This window comes from Aegilops tauschii, chromosome 2 (genome assembly GCF_002575655.3).
Source record: "Aegilops tauschii subsp. strangulata cultivar AL8/78 chromosome 2, Aet v6.0, whole genome shotgun sequence".
Lineage (NCBI taxonomy): Eukaryota > Viridiplantae > Streptophyta > Magnoliopsida > Poales > Poaceae > Aegilops > Aegilops tauschii.
Window position 1 is genome coordinate 549,017,719 of NC_053036.3, and position 9,702 is coordinate 549,027,420.

The 9,702-nt window shown below is 46.6% G+C and overlaps 1 protein-coding gene across 1 annotated transcript; it reads left to right on the plus strand.

Moving 5' to 3' along the window:
* The first annotated feature begins 6,975 nt into the window (after positions 1 to 6,975).
* Positions 6,976 to 8,290, plus strand: LOC109749809 (pathogenesis-related protein PRMS-like). Its single transcript, XM_020308750.3, has one exon. The coding sequence runs from the start codon at positions 7,269 to 7,271 to the stop codon at positions 7,938 to 7,940; it is 672 nt and encodes a 223-aa protein (XP_020164339.2). The 5' UTR covers positions 6,976 to 7,268; the 3' UTR covers positions 7,941 to 8,290.
* Positions 8,291 to 9,702: the final 1,412 nt, after the last annotated feature.

Sequence of the window (9,702 nt, forward strand, 5' to 3'; positions counted from 1 at the left end):
ATACCTAGCCGCTCCAACCAGACGTACAACTGAGACAGCAGTTGGAACTCTTTCCTCAACTCTTTCATTTCCTCATTACTATGTTGTGTGCTTGTTCATATCTGTTTGAAGACTTTGAATGAAGACTTTCTCAATTTCCTCAGTTCAATTTCTTCAGTCTGTTTGTCTTCATCCTGTGTTATCCTGTGTTTACGCTTTATGTACTCTGTGCTTGTCTTCATTTCATCATGATGACCATGTTTGTGTTCTGTTATGTTTACATCTGAGTACTTCTTCCGCTGCAAGTAGTTCTTCGCTCAGGAATTTCCTCACCTGCAAATTCCTCAGTGAAGTATTCATAAAAAATCGCCTATTCACCCCCTCTAGTCGATATAACGCACTTTCAAGGGAGCATCGATCGGCTTCAGTTAGCAGCAGTAGCAAAGGAATCGCTCGATCGAGTTCAGTTAACAGCCATCGATCGATTGCTCGGGTTCAGTAACGTGTAGCCTGCAGTGCAATCGCTCGGGTTCAGTTAGAGCCCAACGCCTCGCACCCACGCGCGTGCATGTATGAGAGAAACGCGCATCGCTCAGCCCCGACCACCCACCGTAACCAGGAACACCCCGATATTTTCCTCGCCCTTGCTTCTACCATGGTTTTTTCCATCATGGACGGCCCAAAGAATGTCATGCAGCTGCGTCTCCAGCCGGCCTAGGACGAAAAGCCCATTTTCTGTCATGATTTTTTGTCATAGAAGTAGGAGCCCACCACATCTATGATGATACCGGGTTTTGTCATAGTTATCGTCATAGAAGTGTCATAAGTATGACAGGAAAAAAAATCGTTCGGCCCAAAATGTCACGGATGTGTCTTTTTTGTGTAGTGGTGTTAGCATGTCTTAGAATCCAGGCGAACACCTTGACCTTGATGGGCATGAAGCCATCCCAATTGAGGTCATGCAAGGGAGCTCATGGCCAGAGAGTTTGATAATGTGGTACACCGCACTAGCCTTGAACTGAATACACCCACCCTAAGCTAGGATCCGCTCATCATCAACCTCAAAGAACTGAACGTGATTAAGAGTTGATCAAAGCAAGCAAAGTTGCACACATATTTTAAGCCTCTTGCTTCTTCTAGTTGGTTACCCCGCAAGACAACCATGACCTCAGCGTGGAAAGGATCAAGGACTTTCACCAATGTTCCTGTACCACAAGCTTCTACCTCACTTTTTGTGATTCCTGATAATAGCACCCCACCCACCCTCCAGTGCATGATTCAAAATTAAAAGCGCCATGATGTTGGTTTTCAATTCATTCTCACTGGGAGGGGTGGATCCTCGAATTGAAAGAGAGATTGAGAGGGATCAAGAATCCTAATTCTCGCTAGAACAGAATTTTTGCATCTTCAAACAGGTTATGGGTGATACCCTCATTCCCCATTAAATCACTACAAAGCCTTTGGAATATTATTTCCGGGAACTAGGACAAAACCCCTTCTTACCGCAAGCTTTTAATAATATTCGAGCTACCAAACTCTTTCGTCAGGTATGGGTCAAATTTAAATAAATGGAATATTCCAGCAGGAGCAAAATCATAGCTGACTAGCGTACGAACGAGTTGGTCAGGCTATGAATGAAGGCTACTACTCTTTAGGAAGAAGGTACTAATAGCTCGCTCAGAGGTTTTCAATCAAAATGAAGATTTTTTTAGAAAATAAGCCCAAAAAGAATGTCGAGCATACGATGATGCCGCCCATTTTTCATTTCGTGAAAGTCCCTGGCAGAGGAAAGGGTTGTAGGTGATGGCGTGTTCTGCTTCATATGCTTTGTACAACCTGAACTATTTAGCAGTTTGATTTTAGCAATAAGACACATCACATCATTATCTTCATGTTTACCTTCTCCTTGACTCTATTCTTCTCATTCCACCATTTTCGTAAGAGCACAACCACCTTGATCTTATCATTTTCCTAATCCCAAAAAATATATACTTTGTGGTTTGGGAGATTAACCCTTAGCTAGCATATCCCTCAAAATTATAGTTTTTATCTCCAGAAGCCACCCTCTAGCATATTTTCTTGCTCCAAGAAGGGCAACTCTCGGTGAAATTTACCAGACCACACTGCCCCTCTTGGTCTTGAGCCGCCGCCCACATCATCACAATGTGCCCCCGACACCAGAATCAGTCCGCATAACCCCCCTCCCATAACCTCGCCTCCTTCCCCTTCTCTTTTGTCGCCAGTGCTGCAACCTGTCAGATTCATCACTGCCGGTGTCTCAAAGCTTCAATCTGTCGCCAGCACTCCTTGATGTGGCCGGAAACAAAGCCACATGAGCTTGGGGAAAGCAGTAGGAGCCCCATGTGCGAGCCCACGCGGTCTGACAGCGCGGGAATGGGCCTTCTTCATCGCCTCGATGGCCGAGCTCCCCGCCACTCTCGTCGGCTTAGCCATGAGCTCCCCGCCGTGGCCTATGCATTCCGATGAACCATTGCCCAGCAGTAGCTTGTCCATTGAATCCGCCTACAAATCGTACACCGTCGGCGGTGATCCCGCCCCAAATCCAACGAGCCCCTGTTCTCCTTTTGCAGCCGCAAGTGCTCCAGTTCTCAAAGGGACAATTGCATTTTTACCCCTAGTTGGTTCCTACCCACGGGTTTTGCCCTTACTTTTCGAGCTTGCTCAGTTTTGCCCTTACTTTTTCCGTCGTGGTCCCTTGAATGCCCTTCGACCGTTTGACCAAAACTTCAAAAATTCATAACTAATTCATATGAACTCAGAAAAATGCAAATAAGATATCAAAATGTTCAGACAAATATTACCTTTATGTGCATATCATTTGCATTGAGGACAAAAGCACCCTTTAAACTACCTGAGGTACTTAATGTTATTAACATTATTAAAAATAAAAAGGTATAAACAATATTTTTTTCATGAATAAAAATTACGTGCAAATGTAAGTGATGTTTTCTGAACATCCAGATATCTAATTTGCATTTTTTTGAGTTTGTATCATCTTGTTATGAATGTTCTAACGACTTTGACCATTATTTCGAAACTTCATAACAAGTTGATACGAACTCAGAAAAATGCAAATAAGATATCAGGATGTTCAGAAAACATCACCTACATTTGCATGTAATTTTTATTCATGAAAAAATATTGTTTATACCTTTTTTATTTTTAATAATGTTAATAGCATTAACTACCTTAGGTAGTTTAAATGATGCTTTTGTCCTGAATGCAAATGATATGGACATAAAGGTAATGTTTATCTGAACATTTTGATATCTTATTTGCATTTTTCTGAGTTCATATGAATTAGGTATGAATTTACAAAGTTTTGGTGAAACGGTCAAAGGGCATTCGAGGGACCACGATGGAAAAACTAAGGGCAAAACTGAGCAAGCTCGAAAAGTAAGGGCAAAACCCGTGGGTAGGAACCAACTAGGGGTAAAAATACAATTGTCCCTTTCTCAAAAGACCTCACTTTTAACCGTTGTTCAAAAAACCTCGATCGCAAATAATACATCTTTGTTTGCCGGTGCACGTGAAAGCAAGATATAACACAAACCCCTCTATGTTTGGAATTCAGTATGCAAACCCCGTTGCGCCGAATATTACCCATACAGATGATTCTCTTGCAACACACATATATGGATCGATCATGTAAAGATTTACATAGATATGGCCGAGTTCCTCCAGTATAGAGCTCTGCGACAGTCGAGGAATCGCCGCCTATTTTGGCTTATATTCGCGGCGATGACCTGGACACTTTGGACGACTCGTAATAAGATGGTGATTGAGAAGGTCTTTCCGAGGAAGGTGTCTGACTCCATCAAATTCCTTGCTTTTCTACAGCACTGGCACCCGCTCTCGAGGCAGCATGATCGCGACCGGCTCGGCTACATGACGGATGCGCTGTTGGCTCCAACGTGTCGGCTTTCATCCTCGTAGTGCCCCTTAGCGGCTGCCACTAGGTGGCTTTTTTTCTATTTCTCATGTTTTCTTGGGCTTGCATGTGCTATGGCCCCAGTCGTCGTTCTTGAGATGTTGGTTGCTTGGACCGTTGTTTTATTTATAAAGCGGGGCGAAAGCCTATTTCGAGAGAGATGTAAAGATCTACGTAAACTAGATGCTATACTACTAGTATCGATCGGTGAGAGAGAAGCTAGATGATGTGCTGACAGGGCCACACAAGAAGCAATATCAAATTAATGAGCTGCAAGCCTATATAAGGAAACTAAGAAACTTTACCTTGCACATCCTAACTAACCGCTATAATGATTTAGTTGATACTTGGTACATAGCTCGTTTGCTAAAGACCTCTTCTGATTCTTCTGGCAGGCAATGGATGGCCACAAAAATACCGTATGGTGAAATGGACTAACATCTGCCTGCCAAAGGATTTGGGAGGATAGGCATCCTAATGTCACAGTGCATGAATGTGGCCCTTATGCTACGATGGGTCTAGCGGATCATTCGAGGGGAGGGGCGCTTATGGTTGTAGCTTATTCAAGCAAAGTACTTCCGGGGCCAGTCACTGCTTGCTTGTTCCCGTACTGATGGATCCTAGTTTTGGCAGTCCGTCCAGCAGATCAAGCAAGAGATCAGCCAGGGGATGTCCTTCTCCATTGGCAATAGTGAGGGAACACTATTCCGGCTTGACCGTGGGTGAATAGAGCCCCATTATGTATCGGGTTTCCAAACTTATTTGGCATCTGCTCAGTTCGAATGGTGTTGGTCTCCACGACTCCCCACAGTGGCCATTGGGACGTCTTTGTTCCATGATAATTTGGGCCAATGAAGATCATAGAGTGGGCTAACTTGCGGGCTGCCCTCCCATCGGTGCTCGTGGATTATCCGGACACCTTATCCTAACGGGTGTCCCCTTCCGCTGTCTTCTCTATCAGCCTGGCATAACATGTCCTATGTCGACATTTGCTTTAGTGTCTGGGCTTCTCCGCTCTAAGCACCATTGCCCTTGAAGATAAAGATTTTTTTTTGGAAATTGTTAATGGATCCCCTCCCATCTGGGAGGAAGGTGATCAAGAGAATGACCCTGCAAATGGGTTGTGCCCTCTGTGTGGTGTCCCGGAGGTGAGTAAATTGTTGAAAACCATGACATTTGCGGCTAGGGTACTCCTAAACCATCGCTTTTGCCAAAAACTAACAAATCACCACCGCTTCTGGCTTCTGCGGCAAGTGAGTAACAGATCGCACTAATTCAAAACTGAGGGTGTCTAACTGTAGAACTGACGGGTGGGACCATCTATTGGGTTGATGTGGCGAAAACCAGTCCTAGTCATGTTTGACCTGCTGAGGTGGACGGGGGTCCCACCCATCAGCTACACCTCTTATCTCCTCTCGCCTCTCCTTCCTCTCCACACATCTCTCTCCCTCACCATTGGTCATCCAACAGCACCGCCCCTGCCTCCCCCTGGCACCGTCCCTCCGAGCACACCTTCCCGCCACCTATCGCCAGCCGAATCTGGTCCGTCTCGGCCATCTGCGTCCGCCATCCCCTCCCTGCATGCCTCTGCGCCGCCTGGCGTCGGCTGAATTCGAGGCTGTCGATTTTCAGCCTCCGGCTGCCCCTTCCCAGCACATCTCCCCGTCGCCTGGCGCCGGTCGAATCTGAGGCCATCTACGCCCGCTGCCCCCTTCCCGCGCGCGTCGTGGTGGAGCGCCCTAGCCGCGCTCGTGCTCACAGCGGCGGCCACACCGGGTGGCGGCCCTCGCCTACCCACAGCCTCGCGCCGGCCCGCGCGTGACATGGTGGAGCGCCCTAGCCGCGCAAGTGCTTGCAACGGCGACCACACCGGTGTGGCGCCCCTCGCCATGGCCGACAACAGAAGGCACTGCAGGTGGGCCTGGGCAGAGGCAGCGAGATGGGGCTCTCGCCAGCGGCCTAGGTCGTGGATGGCGGCACTACCATGCGCAGACATGGGATGGCGGTGCAAGCAGGCGCGGTCGCGGGATGGCAGGGCGCGCGCGGCAGCGGCGTTGCGGGTGTGGGGCGTGGTGGGCGTGCCGAAGAGTGCGAGGCGGCGGCGCTGCAAGCTCGGCCTCCAGCTGCCGGTAGAGATGGTGAGAAAGGGAGGGAGAAAGAGGAGAGGAAATTGAGGAGGAAGAAGAAGGTGTGAGACAGACAAGTGGGACCCCCGTCCATGTCAGCAGGTCAAACATTGGTTAGGACTAATCTTCGCCACATCAACCTAGACATGTGGGTCCCACCCGTCAGTTTTGCTATTAATGCGGCTCAGATTTGAATTAGTGCATTCTATTATTCACTTGGCGCAGAAGTGGTGACCTTTTTTGTTTTTTGGTGAAAGAGGTGGTTTTGGAGTACCCTAGCCATAAATATGGTGGTTTTTGAGCAATTTACTCCCCAGAGGTGGGGACTCACATCCTCTTCTCTTGCACGGCCTCAAGAGTTCTATGGAGATTTTTTCCGTGAGGCTCTTGATGTTTGCGGCGTTAGCTTAGACTTTATGAATGACACACAATAATATAGTGATTGAGTGGGTCTTTGTTAGGCGGGCCTCTGACATTATCTTCAAATTATTTCCATTTGTGCAGCATTAGCACCTGTATAGACAGCTAGATCGTGATTGGCTGAGCGTTATGATGGATGAGATAACTGCTCTGGCTCGCCGACTTGCCTCGCAGCAGGCCCCATGAGACTTTGGCCACTTGCCGGTCTTTCTTTCGTTTTACTTTCATGATTTTTATAGGCGCGTTTGTGTTGATGCCCCAGCAGGCTATTTTATTTTACGGCATTTGAACTTATTGTATGAATGTATTGTTGACTTTATCTTTAAAGCGAGGCGAAAGCCGAAAATGCCAAATGGAGGCCGAGCTCCATGGAGATCTTAATTTGAAATTTTGCACACGTACATATTAGATCCTTGTATACATGTGTATTTCTTTCAGATTTTTCTGAAACTGAAAATTTTGAATTTTTCAAAATTAAGGCCTCCATGAAGTGACGTTTCCAAAATGCCCTACTCGGCAAAAGCATATTACGAGAAATGAAATATTTAAGAAATATTGAACATGCTAACAAATTTATTTCATTTGTCCTATCATTTTTTGTGTACGAAAGGAAGAAGGTCTGATAAGAAGTGTCCTCACATTTTTTTAGTAGGGAGAAGGAAGTCGCGCGTGTATATGAACGCTTGCGTCTGTATTGTGTTAAAGAAATTGTATGTACATGCAAAACGGCTAACCTGTTAATTATCGTTTCTAGCAGTGAATTCCATTAATTACTCGCAGATGAGCGCTTCATGTTAATTCTCCAAACTGATGCATACGCTTCTGCAAGTCAATTAACCCCTCGTGTTGTCCTATATAAGCACGTCAATTCCTCTAAAACTTCACCAAATCAACTGAGCTCAGAGTCACATATGCAACAGATGAGCATGTCTACTTTCGTCTGCGCCGCCGCCATCCTGCTGCTTGCACTGGTCTCACCATCGCCGGCATCAGCCAGCATCCCCAGCACTAACAACAATGGCGTCGCCGTAGCGGCCCCTAGCGTGCCCACGGCGACGCAGTTCCTGCAGGCGCACAACGACGCGCGCCGCCATGTCGGCGTGGCACCCCTGACGTGGAACTCGACGCTGGAGCAGGACGCCCAGCGGTACGCGGACCGGCTCAGCATCGACTGCAAGCTGGAGCCACTAGACATCGAGCTGATCTACCTGCAGAACACCTACAACGGCAGCGGTTACCAAGATGGCGCCGCCGTCACCGCCTCGTGGGTGAACGGGCGGCGGTGGTACGACTACCGCGCTAACGCATGCGCGCCCGGTCACGAATGCGGGGCCTACAAGCTGGTGGTGTGCAGCAGCGCGCAAGAGCTCGGCTGCGCCCGCCGCACCTGCCGGAGCAGCCCGGACACCGTGGCTGTCTGCAGCTACTTCCCTGACTGCGACTACAACGACCGGCCATACTAAGTATATACGGAAGCTAAATCAGGAAAGATGTGTTCTGTTCAAATAATATATGATGCGAAATAAGGCGTTTGGTCCGGCGGTTTTTTTGGTCAAGTAATGGGCAATACTGAAGCTGTCCGTTACTTTTGTTTTGTTCAGTTCGCCCGTAAACCACTTTATTTATCTGTAATCCCGCTACTGCATTGTTATTCGTAGCTGAATCTGATGGTGATATCGCCTGAACCAAATAGCAGTGGTGTGTGACTAGTTTTCGACTTCCCTCACACACGATTATTTTCCCACCACTCTAAACGCCTTTCTCCCCGCAATCTTGATCTGCTCGACCCTACTCTCCATCCATGATATCCTGATTTCAGTTTCTTCAAAAAAAAAAAAAAAACCAAACGGTTTGCATAGAAGATCGTTTTCACTGATTCGATTATAGAAAGAAGAAAAATGTATTCGAAAAATAATAATTGCAGATCATGGAAATCATGAGAGGAAACATAAACAAAGAAAAAGTGGCAGTTCATGCACCAATAACAAAAGACAATGATCAGCATAGGTGAAGGTGAAGAATACTCCACAAGGCTGCATGAGACATAAACATCAATTGCAGATCACCGCAGGTGTAGTTCACATGTCCGTAAAATGCAGGCAATATGAGTAGGGAATTCGAGCAGTAGAGAGAGTACTACATGTCAATTTCAGTTAGTTACTGAAAATTGGACTACAAAATCTGCTACATTAGTCCCTAAGAAAACTCAATTAAGGATTGCCTTCATCTGGATCACTGCACCATGACTGCCATCCTTCGCTTCTTGAGTTCCTTCAGTATTGTTCAGGCAGTAGATCAAACTCACAGCTTTGCAGCTAATATCCATCAGCAGTGTTTGATTCTTCTGAATCTTATTCTGCCAATACATTGAAGTTTTCCAAGCTCGCCAATTTCATCTCATAGCCCTCATTGTTTTCTATCTCACATCCATCCGCCAATCCTCAAAGGGTTGTGCAGCTGCAAGACTCACCGTCTGCCGATGTACTTTGGTCTTCTGCTACCTTCCCCAGTGCTTTCACTATACTTCTTCACCCCCCGACCCTCGTTTTGGTTCGCAGCAGCAGCACCAGTTTCCTCATAATGTTGTTCATTGTTGTCCACCTCACCTCCATGAGTCAACACCTACAAGTGTGAAGCACCAAGGCCCTTCCGCCTGCCCTTATGCTTTGGCCTTCTACTACCTTCTCCATTGCTTTTGGTATTCCTGAACGAGTGCATCTCCAGTTGACAATGATGATGTTGTTACTCCGTGCAGGACATGAGGGCCTTGCAAAGTTGCAATTACATGTACTGATGGTTCCCAGTCCTAGCATGTCCGTGGGTATCAATGAAACTCACAGACCAATTCCAGTTGAGCACAAAATTTCATGCATGTATGAACCTAAGAATGATTGGGCTCTACTCCTTGGTTGGCTCAGGTGGTCAATATGATTTCCTTGTGAAGTATTGTTCCATCTCTCATATTACGCTTAAATAAGAACATCGTGTGTTGCAACAACCATGGAATGGATGCTTTCTTGAAGTTTAGTTCTTCCATAATGGGCACATGGGCACTCATGTATTGTTCAGCATCACTTACTCAATGAAGTGATCGTACTGACTTAGGTTCAACAGTAAGTCCAGTACAACAAAAGTTACATGATCAGTTTGCAAGGGTGCGTACGAGTTCAAAGTGCTCCCCTAATGGGCTATACTATGAGACACTTTATTAAAGTTCTTCCTAGC

Bases quoted from the DNA above. Each gene is read 5' to 3' on its own strand.
- LOC109749809 (XM_020308750.3), top strand. From the start codon at position 7,269: ATGTTAATTCTCCAAACTGATGCATACGCTTCTGCAAGTCAATTAACC.